The 22,994-nt window shown below is 34.2% G+C and overlaps 1 protein-coding gene and 1 long non-coding RNA gene across 2 annotated transcripts in view; one reads left to right on the top strand and one right to left on the bottom strand.

The window, feature by feature from the left end:
- LOC108742021 overlaps nucleotides 1-16,409 on the bottom strand; it is a 57,043-nt gene extending 40,634 nt beyond the window's left edge. The window contains exons 1-2 of the long non-coding RNA XR_001938607.2: nucleotides 16,283-16,409; nucleotides 257-367 (exon numbers count right to left, since the gene is read on the bottom strand). This is a non-coding gene — a long non-coding RNA (uncharacterized LOC108742021). The remainder of the gene's footprint in view (nucleotides 1-256; nucleotides 368-16,282) is intronic.
- Nucleotides 1-22,994, top strand: part of LOC108742015 (neuropeptide F receptor) — a 59,304-nt gene that overhangs the window by 579 nt on the left and 35,731 nt on the right. Inside the window, exon 2 of the mRNA XM_018477018.2 lies at nucleotides 22,459-22,716. Within this exon, the coding sequence (XP_018332520.1) occupies nucleotides 22,534-22,716 (183 nt within the window). The 5' untranslated portion in view covers nucleotides 22,459-22,533. The remainder of the gene's footprint in view (nucleotides 1-22,458; nucleotides 22,717-22,994) is intronic.

Below are 22,994 nucleotides of genomic sequence, written 5' to 3'. Positions count from 1 at the left end.
GTGCGGTAAGCACATTAAGTTTGAGCTTTAGATCTTTGTATCGAAAATGCTGAGTTCGTAAGCAGATTGAAGTCGAGAAGGATACCTTTTTTTTTTTGTAAAACATCAAATGTAAGGAATGGCGAAGTGCATGACAAATACTCAGCATTTTCTAAGGGTTGATCTTTCCATTACAACTAATACAAGACTTAAATCGATACCTTAAATAATCTTGTATATGACTTATTACAATGATTTAAAAATTCAAGTAACTTACCCCAGTGACGCTCTTTCATAGGTTTCTTGTAGTTTACTTGTAATAAAAGTGTTTTCTGTTTGTATGCTGCTACTCATGCTATCCCTCTCAATCCATGGACCTTTTGCACGTCTAAAACCAAAATGGGAATTAATAAAAGTAACCCCTTATTGGTGCATAAAATGTAGTAAAATTTAAGGACATTGGTAAGATAAAGCTACTTCGATTTTAAAAGACAAACTAGTTATTTGCTAGGGTTCCTCATTTATTGTTAGCATTTTCGTCGCCTTTTTATCCATTATTTCCTGATAGTTTTAATATAATTCGCGTGTAACCACAATTTTTTATACAATTCAATAAAATTTGTCAAAAACAATGGCACGGCTACATTAGTAAGGGCCTCAAGGTTAAAACTAAATTAGGTTTCCTAATCAATATTTATATCAAAATCCGTATTGACATAATAAAGGGCTAAAGTTTGTTTAGTTGTTTATTTCGTTTTTCGAGATAATTTTTAAATCGTCAAGTTGGATTTTTATTTTATAGATACAGCATTAATTGATTATTCTTTTGCGGGATTATTACCATTAAAATCGAACTGATACAACTACATTTTCATTCAGTATGAGAGAAACTTCTGTAAAATCATAAATAAATATTATACTGAATAAAAATAAGATAGAATAAAATCTGCATATGTAGGTAATTATTAATAACACTTCGGAAGTAGTGCATGGGTCACAAGTACATAAAAGTACCATATACAAAGACAGGTCCCAAAGTTCTATGTTCATTGAAAAATGCGAAACGATTGGTTACTCAACTCACGCGTTTTTCATTCCTTTTTGTTTCAAGGGGGTTGAAACAAATATTATGAAGTGTGACAAAGAGACAGACACAGGTCAAAAATATTTGATTTTTACGTGACGTATTTTATGAATGATCTCTGATCAACTTAGTCATCACCCTCTGCCACTGCATTTAAGTTTTTGATGGTCACCGACGTCTGTAAGATTTGTCAATTCTAACAGTTACTAATTCTTGCATATTCGCCTAATTTTATTTTTCTTTCAGTTTATATGTACTACAAATAGCCCCCGAAAAAAATGCTTCTTTGGAAAAGAAATAACCAAAAATTTATTCGAAATGTTATCAAACGATTCAAAAAATCAACCCTTCCAGTTATTGCCTTCCTTGATGATGATAATGTTGAATAGACAGCATCAGTTCTAGTTAATTATCTACTTCATTTGTTTTATTTTTCCTAATACGTGTAACGATAATATTATGTTGGAGTTGACTTCCCAAGAAGTATTTATAAATTACCTCGAAGAAGATCAATAATTCACAAATAAAAGTTAATTTTCTACTAATATTATAATTTAAAACAACAGATGATAAACGTTGTAGCTAATTATCTACTCGATCTATTCTTATTTCTATTAAATTGTATTACGAACATTCTGTACGTTTATTTCATTATCAGTGGTAATATTTATGAATATTAAATTTATAAAAATTATTAGAAAACTAAATAATAAAAAAAATGAATAAATAAATAGACATTTTTCTGGGGGCTGCTTCTTCTCGGTGATTTTTTAAGGGGCTTTTCTTCCGGGGCTTTTTTCCCAGGGTTTTTTTCGATTACCACACCGAACATCTAAAATAGTCTAAAGTAGTTTTTTGTGTGTATGGGAGCAAGTGTAGAACATTTCGGTTTAAATTTTAATAGCAAACTGCAATTCATATTACAATCCTGTTATTTTGCTTTACTTACGTAGTTACTCAACAGTGATATAAAATTTGTTTATTATATTAGATTCCATCATATGGTACAAAAACGGCGTATAATGTTAACAAGCTTTTTTATATATAACAGGTCAATTGAAAAGTCCGCGGCCTAAAATAGTAAAACATATTTTTCCGGCAAAATTCGTTTTTTTTATTCAACATAATTCCCTTCAAGGGTGATACACTGATTATAGCGATCCTCCAACTTTTCGATACCATTTTTATAGTACGATTTGTCCTTTGCTTCAAAATAGGCCTCAGTTTCGGCGATCACCTCTTCATTCGACGAAAATTTTTTCCCAACGAGCATTCTTTTGAGATCTGAGAACAGGAAGTAGTCGCTGGGGGCCAGATCTGGAGAATACGGTGGATGCGGAAGCAATGCGAAGCCCAATTCATGAATTTTTGCCATTGTTTTCACTGACTTGTGAGACGGTGCATTGTCTTGGTGAAGCAGGACTTTCTTTTTCTGCAAATGCGGTCGTTTCTCGGCGATTTCGTCCTTCAAACGGTCCAATAACGCTATGTAATAGTCGCTGTTGATGGTCCTTCCTTTTTCAAGGTAGTCAATGAAAATTATTCCACGCGCATCCCAAAATACAGACGCCATAACCTTGCCAGCCGACTGTTGCGTTTTTGCACGCTTTGGAGCGGGTTCATCGTGTGCAGTCCACTCCGATGACTGTCGATTGGACTTCGGAGTGAAATGATGGAGCCATGTTTAATCCATTGTCACATATCGACGCAAAAACTCGGGTTTATTACGCGTGATCATCTTCAAACACTGCTCTGAATCATCAACTCGTCGTTGTTTTTGGTCAAAAGTGAGCTCGCGCGGCACCCACTTTGCACAGAGCTTTCTCATACCCAAATATTCGTGAATGATGTGATGTATACGTTCCGTTGATATCTGTAGAGTGTCTTCTATTTCATTCAAATTCAATTTACGGTCATTCAAAATCATTTTGCGAATTTTTTTAATGTTTTCGTGCGTAACAGCCTCTTTTGGGCGTCCACTGCGTTCACCGTTTTCGGTGCTCATTTCACCACGTCTAAACTTAGCATACCAATCCTTGATGGTTGATTTTCCTGGGGCAGTGTCCGGAAATTCGTTATCAAGCCAAGTTTTTGCTTCAACTGTATTTTTCCCCTTCAAAAAGCAATATTTTATCAACACGCGAAATTCTCTTTTTTATCCATTTTTTTCACAATAACAAAAGTTGCTTCACTAAAAATGCTATAATTCACAAACTAATGATCCGACAGCCGTCAAATTTATAGAGGCGTCTTTTGAAGGTTAGGACTAACTGAAAATCATATGGATTTAGTTCTGGTGCCGCCATGTATGTGTCAGGCCGGGGACTTTTCAATTGACCCTAGTACGTATGACAACTTAAAATTGGTTAACTATACGTGAACAGTGTATTGTGCATCATAAATTTTATATGAACCTACTCTGTATCTCATAATAAACCTATAGTTTTATGGAAAATATTAATTTATAAAGCTGCCATAAAATTACAACGCACAGGCCGTTTCGTACCTTCAGAAGTTTCGTGAAGTATATGTTCCTACACATATATGTATAGAATGATTTGTTTTGATCTCAGATATCAAAAGTAATATTATTAGCACATGCTGAAACACTATTCCTATTAAATTAATGTAATAAGCGAAAATATTTTTTTAAGTTTCAAAATGTTTTTATTATCCATCGCCACATCGAATTACTCGAATTATTTTGTTGTAATTGTGATAAACAATAGACTTGATTCATCCATTTAACGAAGCCACGGTGTGGAGAAACTGTCATAGTAGCAACAATAATAATTTTTAAATTTATAAAGGTTTTTTTGTTATCGCATTAATTTATATGTACTATGAAATAAGAGTAATCATTATGAGAAAAACCTAAACTATAAACAACCATTAAATGAAATGTTTCAATTATAAAAGTACCACATGAAAAATTATTATATCAGATGAATATACCTCTAATGGATGAACAAAATAAATCATCCTGTGGTGATGAAAAAGTAATGGAACATATCATCACGTCATCAACTTTTAATTAAGAGCAGTTCTTTGTCTATTTTTAACTTCCATTCATACTCTAGTAAGCAAATGGCGAATAAGTTCAGGTGATAAAACCGCTATAATTTTAACAAGTACATTAGATCAAGGCGTGATTAATAACTAAGCGAAATAGGTACACAAAGCATTCTAATTTGTCTGTACGTCATACAGTAATTACCATTTGGAAGCATGTTTTGGTTGTTATTCAGTTTTAGGAAGAGTTAGTTAAAACTATCAACTAAAATGGAATAGGTGTTGATCAAACACTATTGTACGAAAATAAATAAAAGTTAAACTATTTTTTTTAATAGTTAGAGATAGCTTTAAATAAAACTGAAGCGGTACTGACAGATCAGTAGTGTTTGAAAATAAATAAAAGTAAAACTAAGATACTGGTATGCAAGGAAAGAAAAAGTAGAGAAAGAGCGAATATAAAGATAGGAGATGAAAAATTAGAAGTGGCTGATTTTAGATATCTAGGAAGTCAGATAAGTCAGGACGGAAGGAGTAGTAGGGATATAAAACAGAGTAGGTATAGTGCAGGGTCGAGTCGCCTTCAATAAAAAGAAGTTATTTCTATGCCCGCGAACGGTTAATTTAGAAATTCGAAACAGATTGTATAAAGTGTATGTTTGGAGCGCGGCGTTGTACGGGTGCGAAACATGAACGGTGTGCGCGGCGGAAAAGAAAAGGTTGGAAGTGTTCGAAATGTGATGTTACAGGCGAATGATGAGGATATCGTGTATAGGGAAGGTTAGAAATGAAGAGGTATCTAAAAGAATAGGAGAACAGAGGATGGACAGATAGAAGCCAATATGAAAAAGGCGAGTTAGGTTAGTAGGACACCTTCCCATGCATGAATGTCTAGTCAGAGACGTATTAGAGGCAGAAATAGGAGTTAAGAGGAGTAGAGGTAAATCTAGATTAGATTACCTACTGTTCGCAAATAGTGAAGGATATGGGTTGTTCTAGTTTTAGTGAAATGCGAAGATTGCAAAAGGCGAATGTCCAACCAGTCTTAGGACTGACGATCTTATAATGATGATGATTCAGTTTTATTTTTGTAAATACACTGAAAAATAGGGATTATTGTTGAAAATAGCAGTTATTTATACGTATTCAATGACTTTATCGTCAAAAAGTACTTGCAATGCCGTAGTTCTCTGTATGAGATACCAAGGCTGGACAGGTCTTTGTATCTACTTTCAAATACGTTTTTCTCGAAAATGGGGATTTTTCGGGTCATCAAACATTAACTTAGTTTTCTTGTTTTATAGCACCCTATCACCTCCTGCAAACTTACTAAGTATTTCGGAAACAATCTTGTATTCGTGATAGACACGTAAACCAAATTTATGCTCATTAATAAATCATATTGTGAATCTTCAGCCAAATAATTTCTTTAACGTAATTTTATTTTTAATAATTAGATTATTTCTTGCTTATCCGCACATCTATAATAAACATATTGTAAATGAAAGAAAATGAATTTCAAAACTGAAGGTCTATTATTTCTAAATCGCAAGCCAGTATCTGGACGATCTTGTCAATTTTTTTTTCAATAAACACGTGCGGATTTATTTACTATGATATTGAGTAAATCAATATTCGTTTCTAAACAAACTTTATTAGCCCAGTGCTTTTGAGCAAAGGTTCCATTTAGATAACGTGCATACGTTATTACATTAACTTTTACATTTTATATCTACCGAAAGTATAATACAGCATAAACATGAAAATGATGATAACAGCACTTTCGATCCATTCTTTTATAGCACGGATACCGCTAATTGTTTATATGAAAAAAACATCACAAAATGCTATGTAAGTAGATACTTCAAAATAAAAAAGTTCTGATAAAACTAAATTTAGAAAATATTCCATATGGTGTTTAGGAAATTTCCAATTTTAAAAACGAGAATACGCAAAGCACTTGAAATGAAATACTTAAAAAAAGCTAATAAAAAACCGTGTTGGAGATAAAGGGCGCCTCCGAATGGTACAATAGACATTAGGAGCGCGGTGGATAAACAGGGAATTGGAATTATCTGGAAATGCTAAGAGATTGTATCGTATGTATTTCGTTTTTAATATCTCAAAAGGAATTGCTTCTAAAAATTCTCATGAATTGAAAATGGAGAGCTGTAAATGAAAACACTGAATTTACCAAGTGAATTCCAAGTATTACAAAACAAAGTCACACGAGGAAATTGAATAGGGAGTTTCTGAGGACGGGAAGTAATGGGAGAAAGTTTTCTCATATATGGAGTTTTTATCGTACAAGAGAACGGATACTCCACGATATTATTAACAAATCCTCTCCAAATATCTTTATAGGAAATACTTCAATTGTACAACAACCATATGCAACATACCGTCAAAGTTTACTAATGAATAAAGTATTATCTAATTTGTGTTATGAAATATTTAAATACCAGCAATTGTCCATACAGTAATTAGTAATACAATTTTCTTATGACATTATGCCATGATATTCTAAATAAATATTACCTATTGGGATCCATCACATGGGAGGAGCCTAAAAACATGGCGCCGATTAGGGAAAATTTATCGTTGTTCCTATAGTGTACCGTGCAATTTCGTTGAAGGTGAGCGTGTTTTTAATGCCAATCACATTATAAAATTCGGAAATAACAAATCCGGAAGCTAGCCTTCAAATTCCGTCAAGTTTACTGCTTGCTTTTTACAAACTTCGGATTTAAAAAGTGATTCACGTTATATAAGTAATTGGTGAGGTGATTCTGGGTGATTTAAGCAATATCATATCAATGACTTGTACGTGCAAAGCCGATTTAAGAAAACGTTGCAAACACATTATTGCAACTTTGTTGTATTGCAGCAGGTAGGTTCGTAACCTCAAAATACTTATATCGTATCATTAGAATTGTGTTAAATCAATTACACAGGAATAAATAATTTCTCACTTTATAATTTTAGTATGATTCTAGTTTTAAATATTATGGTTGAATATTGTTGGTTACTAATTGAATACTTGTTGATTGATTTAAATTGATTGGGATTGAAGATTGAATTCACTGTTGGTTAGATTTGAATTGGTAGATCGAATGTCGAAATTGCCAAAAATTTGCTTTTTCGTTGTTTAAATAAAATCGGCACAAAATAGGCAACGCCTATCGTGCAAAAATTACCCCTTCGCCGACGCTACGCACCCCTCAAGTATCCTCTATACTTTCCAAAGTAATAATGTAGCTACGGACTTGGATTTTCCATTTAGTCATGATATTTTGAGACCTACCTGGTCCGATCTCTTGGTTAAAATTATATATACTCATCATCATCATTATCATAAGGTAAGGTTCCTAAAACTAGAACATCCCACATCCTTAGCTAATTGTGAACAGTATTGAACAAAATTGAATATATCTACATTCAAATATTAATTGAAGACGCAACAGTAGGTTTTATCCTTACGTTTTTGTATGAAATATCTGATGTGCATTTAATATCCGCATCTATTCTTGAAGTCGATAATAAGATACTGCTGGTTAATGACTCAACGAATAATATCGATTATGAATTTATTAGTTTGAATTAGTTCTATAATGCACAAAAATTTAGAACGTTATCATATGAAAGCTAAATACTGTGTAAGGTATGCGAAGTGTTTCTGAAGCTGGATCGATTGGCGTTTGATTCACTTTTTATTAAATGAAATAAAATCAAGTGGATACATAATTAGACAAGGTTGCCAATGAAAGCATTTATCTTATCCAATAATTGAAAATTTTTGATTCATATGAATTAAAACAAGTTATCTGTTTTTGAGTATGTGCAAAAGAAATCTGGTTTTATATCGTACAAACGATAATTTTTGCTTCCGTTATAGGCCTAAAACAAGGTTAAAATCAGGTAAGTAGGTATGTGTTGAGTAAAATTAATAATCGAAATATAGGCACCTAAAGTTATCGAATTGTAAAAAAATGTAATGTTGTTTGTTACTTTAAAATAAAAATTAAATAACTCTCAAGATGGAAGGAGCAGTAGAGATATAAAACAGACAATAGCTTAGGGTCGAGTCGCCTTCAACAAAAAGAAGTAACTTCTGTGCTAACGAACGTTTAACTTAGAAATTCGAAAAATATTGTTAAAATGAAGGGTTAGATAGAGAAGATATTAGAAGCAGAAGCAGAAGTTAAAAGGGGTAGAGAGGTAAACCTAGATTAGATTAAATCTAGTTTTAGGAAAATGCGAAGATTAGCTCAGGATAGTAAAAAGGGGGTGCGCGTTCAATCAGTCTTAGGGCTCGCGACCTAATCGACGATGACCATTAGACACGAATCAGGACAGCATCTATTGTAAATATTTGTGTTGGGGATATTTAAATCGTTCTTTAAAAAGTTGGGATACTCACATATTCCAACAATTTGTTTTCAGTTTTTGTGGTCTAAAATATGACTGCACTAATATTTATAGTACAGAGGGTTAACAGCATTATGTTATTTATTCAAACTTACAATTGCCAGGGTTTTTATCGTATATATGTATATGCAATAAGAAACTCTGTTTTACATCTACAAAAGGTATATGATGTTGGTTTAATAGCAGAGAGTTTGTTACAAAAAGCATCTCAGACTGTTTGCTGCTTGCAAAAAATAAGAGAACAGAATAGCAGACATGAAACCATTCAGTAAGTGAATTGTATTTTTCTCCAAAGACCGTCCCTATCTTCTATGGTTATCCACTTTGAGGTTCTTTCTCGTTTTTCTTTACGATAAGCGGTAAGAGTTATTATCAGTCTTCCAAGAAATATCTTTCTTACGAATAGTTGTCAAGATTAATATTTTAATCCAACAATAAGATAACGTTTAAGTTATTGAACGTTCTGCTACGTAAATGTTTTTTCTCATTTTTCGAATATATGCGAACGCCTTCCATTTATGTAATACAGCGAATTTATTGCGCTGAAATAAAGGGATTTCTTTACCGACATTTCAAACAAATTTCAATTTAGCCACCACAAGCAAGTTTTCATAAAACAGCGGAGAAGAACCACGCGCATTTTCTGGAACAGGGCCATAAACCTACTTCGAAAAGTAACGGTGCTTATGAAATATGATATTTCTGCAGAAGTATCTGAGAAGGCTGTATTTTATACCTCAATTGTGAACAACAAAAAAACAAGATCAACCATTCGATTGTTGCAATATCTTCGGATTATAAAAAAGAATGGCTGTTACGTTCTGAATTAAATGGTAATGACATGCACGGTGTGTCTGAAAAGATGACTTTATCATCGTAAGGTCGTCAGTCCTAAGATTAGTTGAACACGTACCTCCACTCTTTTCTATCCTGAGTTAATCTTCGCATTTCCCTAAAACTACAACAAACCCATATCCTTAACTATTTGCGTACAGTAATCTAATCCAGAGCCGGACAAACTGGGCTCTTTTGACTCCCGAGTGCTCCTCAGGTATAGCCAAGGAGCTCCTCATTGATCGTGCGAGTGAGACGATTCTTTCCTTTTTTTATCCCTTCCATTTCGTAGGTGAGTCCTCTCTTCTAAAGCCAAACTTAATAGTATTGCGAACGTAGTAACGAAAATTATTTAAGTTGCGAAAGAGACTTCGCTCGTCTACGGGATGAAGGGGCTTGATATGGGAGTGGAAGGGAGAAGAAAAAGAGAAAGCCATATGGGTCATTACTGCTTACTCTCTCGTACTCATTGAAGGGTATGGAGTTACTCAAAATAACCTCAGGTAACGGCTCCTACGAAGTTAAAGTTTGCCGGGCTCTGATCTAATCTAGGTCTACCTCTACCCCTCCTAACTCCCATTTCTGCCTTTAACATATCTCTGACTAAACCTTCGTGCCTGAAAAGGTGTCCTACCAACCTATTTCGCCTATTTCATATTGACTTCCATAAAATCCTCTGTTCTTCTATTCTTTCTAATGCCTCTTCATTCGCCTATAATTATAGGCATTCGACGCGGTAAAAAAGTAAAGGTTAGAAGCAAAAATACATCAGACAGTGATTTTAGCGTAAACCGGATAACCGCGTATCCGGTAAAACTACTACGGTCAATGGCTTATGTCTTCGTTCTGGCGAACTTCCTGTTAATTACTACCCTTGCCAACGTCCCAAACCAATAATTAAGTCCCGTTCAATCTAATTCAAAAACCTGTTCAACCCCTTAGAAAATAACAAATAAATTAGTATAGTAATCAATAAATAATACAAATTAGGACAAAGCCCTCAATACAATCTCAATTACCAATTTTCATTAGGTAGGTTCATCACCATGAAGCCTGTCCTAAGACTGGTTGGACGTCCACCTTTCCTATCCATTACTACCCTTGCCAACGTCCCAAACCAATAATTAAGTCCCGTTCAATCTAATTCAAAAACCTCAACCCCTTAGAAAATAACAAATAAATTAGTATAGTAATCAATAAATAATACAAATTAGGACAAAGCCCTCAATACAATCTCAATTACCAATGTTTATTAGGGGGTGTTTTTCGTTATACATATTAAATTATTACTACTGGTATTTGTTTTTTTCTTTTTCTCCCTGGTAGAATTACCCGGCAGTACTGAGTACGCAACGCAATTATTCGGTACTCGACTGGATCATAAAAAAAAGTACCGGATTCGCCGAGTATAGGATCCAAACGTAGTACGTAACCCATTTCTAGTTAGAAGAGTATGACATGTGTGAAATGTGTAGGCGGATGGTGAAAATATCATGGACATCAAAGGTTGGAAATGAAGAGGCATTAAAAAGAGTACTCAAACAATATAGGAAAACTGAATCTCAGTATTTTAACTTCAAATGAAAGTAGACGCAGAAAATGAAATGATTGAATTTCCGTGAAACTCTGAATATACTGTTAACAGTGTTTAATGTTATAAAAATGCAGTAATGGCCTGTATATTTTTATGTAATACAAATATATACGTAATATGTGTATGCGAACTGGTATTCTAATGGATTAGCTTTTATTTGAACAGTTTATAACGGTTAAAAGGAAACCCGAGGCGTTCTTATGCTTCTTATGGTTATTTTCATGATGTGCTTCTGAACAAAACGAAATGGAAAACCTTTAGAAGAAGAAAAATACATTTTCTCTCGTGGCAATTGAAAAGCAAAAACCAGCAGAGGCCTTTTTAAGTCCTATATCCGTTTATCGCACAAATTCTGTATACGAACACGAAACGATAATATGAAAAATGTGATTACTGCGAAGGAGTATTCTGAGGCTTTTTAATATCATATTTATAAATGAAAAAACAGCTTACACATTATCAACTGTCTACATAGAATATTTATTATGAATCATTGTGGCGAATTTATAGCAAATTTCGACTTTGTGAGCTTTTCATTTTTCCATCAAGTGTTCTTGCAATGCTATTTTTTTTTGTTTACCTACTAATCTTACTAAACTGTAAATTCTAGAGCGTGATAAAAAGACAGTAAGTAACGAAGCTTCATATATTATAATTTATGTAAAATATTCGCCCATTTTTCTTGCGAAGGAAGTACTAAAAGCAAATTGCTTAAGCTGATTAATATTTTCAGTTAGTAGGGATCCTATTTTTCATGGGAGTCTTGTTACATGCGAATACTGTTACATTTTTTTTTTCTGACAATGATCAACACGATTACAATAAGCAAAAACAAGGGAACTTTGGATCAAAAATTAGGTAATAAATAGAAAATAACGGGACCTATTTTAAATGACGAGGTATGACAAGATTATTGGCTGATAGTATTATGTTTCATATTTCTTAATAATGAAAATACTTAATGGCTTTGGAGTGCCCGACTCTTGGTGTACGCAGAATTTGTTTGTGGATAAGGTTTTATCGGATTTTTTTTTCATAAAATTTTCATTTGATATATATGGTAGAAATATAGGATGTTTCTGAAATAAGTAACAAGTTTTTGAGGGTGTTAACAAAATGCATCAGGGAATCGCACGGTGTCGCAATCCGAAAGGTGAATTGACAACGTACAGAGAAATTGCGATAACAACTCCGCAACTATATACATCGTTGGAAAATGTACTATTGTGGAAACACTAATAAAGTAAATATCAACAGCTTACCACTACGTTACTACACATAATAATCTTTAGAAGCCCATTACGATAACAATTAATTAAATTACTTTGGTCATCGCTGCTGGCATGAAGTACTATTTAAAGTAGATCTCGACATGGTATTAAGATCATAAAAGAAAGAAAAAGTTAACGTCATGTAAACTTTAATAGATAAATCAACATCTTCTAAATAGATAATAGTAGTAAAATGAAGATTCGGGCTATAGGGCCGTGGTGTAAATGAACTATTCTGTCCAAACGGTTCGTCAGCTACTGCGGCTGACATCCTCAGTGGTAGTACTGCGTTGACAATGTGAACGTAGATTATATCTCGAAGTCTCGAAGAAGTTATCTACGTTCACGTTGTAGCTGACAAAACGTCTGAAAAGAATAGTTCACTTACACCACGGCCCTATAGCCCGAATCTTCATTCTACTATGGATTCCGGTCGTGGAAGCCTTTGTCCTTATAGATAATAGTAGTTTCATTAAAACCACCATTAAGTATTGCCAAGGTGTGTTATCTTTACGAGTGGTTCGCTAATCGCCCTAGTCCCCATTAGAAAAAATCAATTACAACACCAGTAAACATACACACACACTACAACAATTATTTCTGAGTTGAGCAAAAATGTTCGGTATTTGGTATCAAACGAATTTACAATTGGATCAGGACTATGCGCAGGCTGCGGTACATGACCCGAACGTCCAATCAAGCATCTAGGAAAATGTTCGGCTAGAAACTCAACGTATTAGTTAAGGCAATAATAATTCTACACTGACCTATGATACTGACACATTGACGTACTTCTAATGACATCAACTGTCTACATACATACATAATATAAGTCTACAAGGTGAAAAGAACAAACAACTATTCTATGGTTGAAGTAAACATAAACATCGTCAATCACACTTTATCAAATGTAACAAATTACAAACAATACATGAGTGCAAAAAACAATAGTAAATACAACACTTCTACTAAGAAGCAGCTGATTGAATGCAGCGTTGAATGTCGTATTTTCCAGGGTGATCGTACCAGGACTGGTTCTTGCTTGTACTTTTAAATGTGTTTTTCTCGAACATGATGGACTTTCGGGTCAATAAGCACATACTTAATTTTTCTTCTTCTTTTATAGTGTCCTATCGCGTCCTGTAGGTTTGTTACTTATTTCAGAAACATCTTGTATATGTTAGAAATGAGGTCTTAAGAATAGTAGAAAAACAAAGGACGTTGTTGAAGTCTCAGAAATATACGCGGTAGGTTTACAAAACATCACCTTCTCTGACAAGAAGGGCTAATTAGTAACATATTGCAAGAAGAAATAGGTGTAAACAGCGCAATTAGAAATTAAGGCTGCTCTATTTTTTGAGAAATACGAAGATGGTTGAAGATACCTATAGAAAGACGTGAAGGTAATTGTCCAGACAGTTTTGGACTGAAGACTTTATGACGATGATGATAGGTCACAGACGTTATTAGGAAATTATTTAGAGCCTTAATTGTTTTACAATTGCAAAATAGAGCTTTTATACTTAGTACCACCCAGGAATATTTGAAAATGACCTTAAAAACTAAGAAACTACTAACGATCTAATCGGTAGGCGGTAACAAATGGCATCCATTCTTCTGTTATGGGCCCCTGGTCTATTATAAAAAAATGGCTAGAATATAATAGAAAAGGAAATCTAATCGGTACAACATTCTTTCAGCTCTAACAATTCACAAAGAGAACAGAACTGCTGAGCCAACAACGACGATTAGCAGGATGATAAAGGTTAACGCAAAAGGACTGTTGCAGGAACAGCGTTTCAGAAAATTCTAAAAATTGTAAAGGAAACAACGAAAGAATACTTGATTCTAGAATCGGATAATATTGTAATGTTCGTGGGTTTAACAAATTAACTTTTAAGAAGAAAAGTATTTATTTACTCTAATTATTGTTGAACTTAAAAACACTATTAAATTATTACTAAACTTTGGTAATTATTCTATTTATTTACACTACTGTTACTATTCACTGTTCTATTTATTTCACTTCTATTACTCTTGTTGGCGATCGTCTCTTCCTTTAAATACTCTTTGATCTCTTTCGGGAACTTTCTCGAGCCGCCCGGAAAAGTTTCGCTTTCTTTGAACTGTTTAATTTCTTTCCCGGAACGCAGGTACGAAACACACGTTTACAGATACGATAAGAAAGGCGCCCGCGGTTAGTCGGCGAATCGATAATCCGCTCTCACACACGTATGCCCGATTGCACACAAACACGCTCGTGCTCGCTACAATATAATTCCAAAACACAATTGGTGTGTATATATGCATAAAACAGCAGAAATAAGAAAGAATTACGAGATAATTTTATCTTTTTCCCTATAATACTTTTTAATGCGTTTCTTTCAGATTATTTATGCGAAATTATTAGAAAATTGTTATCAAGCAATTCATGATAAAGAAACATGTAGAGACAATTAACAGGAGAAAAAAGACACAAAACTGTTCGTCACAGTTACTCAGATAATAATATGATGCCACGTAGTAGTGATCAATTTTAAATAAATCTTATTTTGAGTTGTAAATTATAAAAAAACTGTTAACTGATTTTAAAATAGGCGTCCTTTCTCTAACCTTTTCAGTAATACAGCCACGAGTCCCTCCTGCGTTTAAATACTGGAAAATACTAATGGATTTCTGTTATAGAAGGAGACCGATTAATTGAATTTTCCTATCAACCTGTTTCTGAAGCCATATTTCGCGATTTACTTCCGTCTTTGTGAGTGACACATAATGAATCGATTTAGATAGGAAATGAAACATGTTTCTCCTTAGCTTGCACCCAAACATCGAACCTTAGCTTTAAAGTTCTCTTTGGAGGCGTTTTGCCGAATTCGTCGTTGTTGATTTCCTGTTCCTCTTCCTGTTCCTGTTTACCACTCAGAATCTTTTAACATTCTTTTTATCAACGTCTCAAGTTCTATAAATTCGAAATTAACAAAAGAAATTTATCCCCTATTTTGTAGGAATTAACAGTAGACGATTTCCTTAAATGTAGGTAACAAAAAGAAATCGTTAACTTAATACCTATCGCATCGCAATGACACTTCTAACCATAAAAATTTTATCGCTCTTAATGTAATTGCAACCTTAGGAGTAATTGCTGTAAATTTTCTTCATGTGCATTAAGACAATTTTCAAGCTACTACTACAATGTTTCAAAACGGCCCTGGAATCTAAATTTATCATTTTTTGAATGTGCTAAAAATGTAATTCTTTTGTGACTAGGTGCTTCAAACTTAACTAATTCGGCCGATTGAAATCAAAAGAGAAAACAATATTCAATTTTGCGATTTTCTCCTTGAAGAATAACGATATATAACTGAGAGTCAAAATTTCGTAATGGTAAAAATAAATTTGAAGTTACGCGAAAAAAAATCGGTTTCGCAATAACATAATTAAGACGAAGGCCAAAAGACTGTCTTACTTTTGACTATGTGTGTTAGCTCTTGCCATTTACTCGTAAATATTACATATACGTAGTAAATGAGACATTTTGGAACAATTTTTTGTAGAGGTTTTTCAGTATATTAAAGCGAATTAATTTTTACCACCCTAAACAGTCTCTCTCCAGTCTCGCAGTTTTTGCTTAGGTGTTTTTATTGATCTCTCACAGTCTCTGTATGAGAGACTCGGATGATAAAATTATTAATTCAGAGATTCGAGTCTCTCACAGAGAGACTGAATGAATAAAACCGAAAAATTGAGAGACTCGAGTCTCTCGTAGAAAAACTGGGATCTCTGAAATATGTTGAAAATTTTAATCATGTCTATCCAGGCACCACTTATTGAGAGATTCGAGTCTCTCGTTCAGAGACTGGATTCGAAGTGACGATCTCTCTATGAGCGACTCGAGTCTCTCGTTCAGAGACGCTAAACAGTTTTTTGAGAGTCTCTCTCAGCGACACCAGAGAGACTCGGTGAGAGACGGAGACTCGAGTCTCGCTTTCAGAGACTCTGAGAGACTGAACATTTTTATCTCGAGCACTATAAATAATCTTAAATTAATAAGGAAAAATTGTTAATAATAATTGTACGTACATTGGTTTGACGATTTTGTGACCGACATAAGCATCATCGTCGTCGTAGTTGTTGTTGTTGTTGTCACCTTCAGACCATTCCAGACGAAGGCGTGACAGTAGCAATAGTTTTTCCTCATTAATTTGAGGTAATCTGTAATGGTGAAAAATTAATTCAAAAATTAAGTCACTTTAATATACGTAGTAAATTTTATAATTACTTTATTCTTCACTATATGAGGCTTATTATTTACTGGACTAAATGTAACGAATTACATCGTAACATCCTAACTAATCCTAACTAATGTTATAAATGCGAATGTGGGTTTATTTGTTCGTTTATTTGTCGGCTTTTCACGCCTTAACTACTCAACCGATTATCATCAAGTTTTGTACACATATTGTCAGGAGTGCAGAAAAGCACGTAGGATGGATACCTTTTATCCAGAAAAATATTGTTCTTAAGGGATACAAAAAAAAATTGTTTTATGTGTTCGATTTCACGGTTTAACTACTCAATCGATTATGAAATTTTGTAGACACATCGTCAGGGGTACAGAAAAGAACATAGGGTGCTTTTTATCCAGAAGCAAAAATACTGTTCCTGAAGGATAGAAAAATTAATTTTATGTGGTCATCGATGATCTTTGACACGTATTTAGGGCATCAACGCGAGCTAAGCTGCAGGTAAAATCTAGAACCTGTATAAAATAACAAATAATATCATATCAAGGCAGACAAAACAGAAAGGTTAAATACTTAAATATAGTTACCTACTGGATTAAAAACTTGGCAGTATTTTATGTAAAATTATTATATAAGTATATTAATAATGGAATATCTTAATAAGATCGTAAACGAGAATAATGAACATGAAAGAAATTTGGCAAGTATCATTTTCATGATCGAGTCTGTTTATGTACAGATACCTTTTTACATGGTATGAAAATGCAACTTAAAGTAATGAACTTTTAGATGAGCCAGATGCATCAGTTAATTGCCTTTGTTGTCTAGGGCTGTTTACATACATATATTTTAAAAACTTACTATGTATATACATGTAGGTATGTCGTGTCTTATGATCATGTCCATTTTCAGTTGCAACCTTGTTTAGAATTTCATCAACTAAAAGGGTAACGGTAAAAGTTCATTTTGTCCTCTTGACCTGTTAATGAACTAATCCCAGGAATACTTGCACTTACAAGCCTTCAACAACAACAACAACTCAGAGGAAATGGACAAAGTTTTCATCAGTAAAATGAGTTTCCTTTGGAAAGACGTGGACAGGATTTTGCTCGCAAAATAATCCCCTAATTTTAATTTATCTCAATGGAAGTCTCCTCATTAGCTTTCTTACCGAGGGCAACAGCTTCTTAAAAGCTTTTCATGTATCGCAGAATACCAAATGGAAAAGACTCTAATCTTATCCGGAGGCCGTCATCAAAGATGCATTAACCAGCTCAGTCATAAAAACACTCGGTTAGAAAAACCATTAAAAGGAATCTAAGAAAATGTTAAAAAAACGCGTAGGTCGGGATAAAGTCGGTTATGTAAAATGAATAACAGAGAAACATTAGGGGTAAAATGTGGGGTGGAATATGTTAGGTAACACTATTCCATTGTATGTAGTTACGTAGGTATCTATACTTCATTTACTTTCTTTAGCGATGTGCCCCTTTCAATGTCTTGGATGCGCGCTGGCAAAATTGTAAGTAGAGAGAAAAAAGCTCATTACACTCTCCAATCTTGTTCATTAAACATACTTTTTCATACAGTACTTGCCAAAAGTTTTGTTCAATCATGAATAGTAGTGCGAGTCGAAAACAAGCGTTAAAGCCTTTAATATGTCTTCAAATATAAATAATCATCTCGTTGATACTTTCAGTAGTAAATGGTACCAATAACGGCACATTTGAGCAATGCAATTTTAGTGGATAAAATGGGCAGTTTTTCCGTGCAGTACTGTACAGATCATACGCTCCTCGCCGGTTAAGAGTTTGACCGAGAGTTATCTCCTTTCTTTTCTGGCCTAGTGCTGTTCTTTTCTACTTTGCGTCGGTCAAACTGAAGGTCACATCGAAGTATATATGGTTTGATCGACGGACCATTAACCGGTACAACAGAAATACACCAACACGAATTAAATTAACATTAAAGGCTGACTGTAAAAGGTAAAATAACAAATGCAAAACATAATGCACTAACAACGAGGAGACTTGCCTCTATATGCAACAACAAACTATTACAAGCGGACAAATACTTCACCCACTTCTTACGTGGGCATTATCAACGCCAGACACGTCCATTTTTATTTATTTTTAGTAGCATAATGAATGAAAATGGAAACACTTATACTCTACGATGAATGAAGCTATTTCTTGGGGGAACGACTTTTCTAGATGAGTTTTTTAATGTATTCCGACGACTCAACCAAATAATTTCTTTTTTTTTTAGCTCGTCTTATAGTTAAGACGACGAACGTAAATTTGTGGCTTTATTGGATCATACAAAAACGAATTAGTACTATTCCCTGTCTAGCATTGAATGTTTGCTCTGGTGCTTTCTTATTACCTCTTGGTTATAATTTTTTACTTTTAGTTCTTCTCAAACTCAAACGCAAACAGGGAATCGTCTTTATATTTTACTAAAGAACAACTCGAAAATTGACCATCTAGTCTTTGATTTTAGAATGACCTTAATCGATTCGTCTGATGCTATAGCACACACTTACCACAACATCTATCTAAAGGCGCACACACAAATATCAGAATTAGACGGACTGCACGCAACGCATACACGACATCGTCAATACTTTATTTCGTCTTAATAATGCACTTACAGTGGAATTCGTTTATTATAACTTCGCCTATATTGACCAACCTCTTATATTTCATATATATATTGCAGTGTTAAATTTGGTTTTCGTATTGAATTCTCTATAGGAAAGTTTGGATATAATGACTCCGTTTAAAATGACATATCGTATATTATAACTGATTCACAAGAAATCATATCCGGTTATAGTGACCCAAATTATTAATAAAAACATTTTCCCTCATTTTTCTGACCCTTCTTATGTATATTGATATTACAATTCATCGTTCCTTTTCTTTTTTTATTAATAAATATATACAATTTGCTGACTGTGTTTTGTATATCGCCCGCTTAGTATGATGTGTTTGTCATTTCCCTTCGATGGTTTAAGGGTGGTGTAGTTTTTTTGGTGGTGAATCTGAATCACCACTGAGCGATTTGCGAGGCATCTTCGAGAAAACTACCATGCCAACCTAGAGAATGATGTCACATCTACAAACGGAACGTTAGGAAGTACTTTCCAACGACATCGGCCAAAAAGCCCGAAAACTAGAACGCAACACACATTTACATTTGTGTCTTTCTGTTAAATGTGTGGAACTGTTGTATACTAGGTGTCCGGTAAATAACGATTACAATGAATACTCAGTTTTCCAGTGTGGAGTTGTGGGTTTTCGGAGCTTTATATCTCATGTTTAGCAAATAACATTATTCGCTTTCTGTTCTTACTTCATTTATACATGTATTCAAACCCTGTCATCGAATCCTTTACTTTGATCCCCCCAAACGTGAAGATTTACGCTGTTATGTTGTATACCAATCTTCCGATTTATCCGTTTCATTCAATTTTCTGAAATGACCTCGAAATTGCCAAAAAGTATAGAGTGATATATTTCATTATTATTATGGCTTACAACGTTCAGCATATTGATATTTTTCGCACACCTGGTGCCTTACTTTGGTAAAAATGATTCAGTTATCAAAATTCAATCAGTAGAAAAAATATACTGAAATACGTCAGAAGAACAAGGTCTCCTTATCGGAAATCGGGTGGAAAAATAATTTATTGTAGATTAATGAAAATACAATAGAAACATTTGTTGGGAAGATTACAATCAAAATATTTTCCAAAATTGATTTACGATAAGAGTATAATAAATAAAAGCTTGTGGAGCTCAACTGAAATTTGTTAATGCCATCAGGCAGGGTGTTTAAATGGCTTTTCGGTATTGTACGAGGGTGGATTGATAAGTTTCCGGCCTGACCAAGAAAAACAAGTTTTTAAAAATTTTTTTTTTTTATTTCTCAACATAATCTCCTCCAAGGCTGATACATTTCTCATAGCGGTGTTCCAGTCTATTAATGCCATCTCTATAGACTGATTCGTCAAGCTCCTCAAAATAACCATTTACAGCTTCGATTACTTCTTCATTGTCCGCAAATCTCTTACCGCCAAGCCATTTTTTGAGATTAGGGAACAGAAAATAGTCACTCGGGGCTAGGTCTGGAGAGTAAGGAGGGTGCGGCATCAATTCAAACTTTAGATCGTTGATTTTAGCCGTCGCAACGATTGACGTGTGCGCTGGTGCGTTATCGTGATGAAACAAGATTTTTTTCTTCGCCAGATGAGGTCGTTTAATTTTCACCTCGTGGCTCAAACGTTGCAATAAGTCTGCGTAGTATTGACCAGTGATAGTATTACCCTTTGCAAGGTAATCAATGTATATAATACCTCTTGCATCCCAAAAAACAGTAGCCATAACCTTGTTCGCCGAAAAAATTGTTTTTGCCTTCTTTGGAGTTGGTTCCCCTGGTCCAATCCACTGTTTAGACTGTTCTTTGGTTTCAGGAGTGTAGTGGTGGACCCACGTTTCGTCAACGGTTACGAATCGACGCAAAAATTCGCTTGGATTACGCTTATACAATGACAAATTTGCGGTAGAAATGTTTTTTCGAATCAATTTTTGGTCGACTGTTAGCAAACGCGGCACCCATCTTGCACAGAGCTTTTCCATATGCAAATGTTGGTGCAAAATATGTTGCACACGTTCATATGACATCTTACAGGTCTCAGCTATCTCACGCACTTTCAATCTGCGGTCTCCCAGCACTATTTGATGAATTTTTTCGATCATATCTGGAGTTGTGACCTCAACGGGGCGTCCTGAGCGAGGCCCATCAGAGGTGCTCACACGACCCTTTTTAAACTCGGAAACCCACTGCTTAACGGTTGAATATGACGGGGAGGATGTCCCCAGTGTTGAGTCCATCTCTTTTTTAATTTCCTTCGGCGTTAACCCCTTCAAATAAAAGTATTTGATGACAGCACGATTTTCCTGCTTTTCCATTTTTACGAAAACCACAGAGGCGTCTTGTTCAGCGTGCTGTCAAACCTACACTAGCAAGGAGATCGGGCTGAAACTATAGCTACAAGCTATCCAAGGATGGTACTATAGAATGTCACCTCAAGGTAGGCCTAGTGGCGTCATCTCTTGGTTAGGCCGGAAACTTATCAATCCACCCTCGTATTTGGTCGTCGAATAAGCCCTCTTAAATTAGATAGTACTCCTGGTTGTCCTGTTCCTGTCGCCAGAACAAATGGAGACATTTTTCATTCATTCTACCATAAATATTCGTCTACCTTGTTCTTCTTAATAAGAATTAGACAGTAATAAAATTTACCGAGATAAATGGAATGAACGTATCGATTTATAGCGTTCTGCTTTATATCAATCTTCCGATTTATCGGTTTTATTCAATTTTCTGAAATGGCGTTTAAACTTCCAATCGACACTGACACAATGAAATTGTAAAGAATGGGGAACGTGATGATGCAGAAAATCGCACATTTATTTTCGAAAAAAAATAACTTAAATTGGCATTTGAGGTGGAATTCACAATTTCTAAAAGAAATAGTTACCAGATAGTTTTTTTTTGTTCAAATTTATTTTTCTTTGGTATCGTTTTGTGCTTTACAGATTAGAGTCTGGATTTTGAAGTTAAAAAGTGTTGTTAGCGACTTTTTTATTATTCACTTGACGTGCCTTATATGATAACTCTCCTTAAGGGAAGACAAATAAGTATCTAGATTTATACGAGCCATTTACTACACATTACAATATAAATGGAAAGATTAGGATTTCTACCTTTACTGTCAAAACCTGACCCTTACGTTGTAACAATTCTTATTTCTTTTATAGGGAACAATCTAAAAACTCCTAACCTAAGAAATTTCAATATTTATTCATGGCTTTTATAAACGTACCTACCAATTTCTTACACATTTACGGCTTTCATTGTTTTCCATTTCCAATTAAAATAATGACTAAAATATTTATAATTACTCGAAACTAGCGTATACAACATCCCTTATTTTTGTTTCAGATCGCGTCATGAAGAACAAAAGTTATGGATAGTATTATCTACTTTTCTTGATTGTCCTCGCCTTGGATCAAAAATATGGAACTGTCAATTACATTGAATATGAGCGAGAATGAAATATTGGCGAAAAGCAATAACGTTGATCCTAAACTGATATCGAGATATGTAGAAAATAGAGCAGTCGATGAGCCTGCGTACACCATCCTCATCATTATGTATTGCACTCTAATTTGTGTTGGAGCTTTAGGGAATACACTGGTGGTAAGTTGATTGGCTTTGATGGACTACCTAATGAAGACACTATCGAGTTTTGTTTAATAAAACAGTAAAAGTCATTTACGTTGATATTTAAGTAATTATCTCAAGTATTGGTTTGCTACTGTTGATTACAGTATTAAATGTATTATCACCTGCAGGTTCAAGGAGTCAGGTTCAAAAGATGATTCAAAATAATATTACAAATAATGTTATTTGCTAGTCAATTTAAGAAGGTAATGTTTTCATTAAATTATTGTGCTATTATTATTAAAAACATCTAA

The sequence above is a fragment of the Agrilus planipennis genome, unplaced genomic scaffold (assembly GCF_000699045.2).
Source record: "Agrilus planipennis isolate EAB-ADULT unplaced genomic scaffold, Apla_2.0 scaffold303, whole genome shotgun sequence".
Classification (NCBI taxonomy): domain Eukaryota; kingdom Metazoa; phylum Arthropoda; class Insecta; order Coleoptera; family Buprestidae; genus Agrilus; species Agrilus planipennis.
Note: the sequence above shows the minus strand (reverse complement) of the source record. Positions and strands in the feature narration are given on the sequence as shown.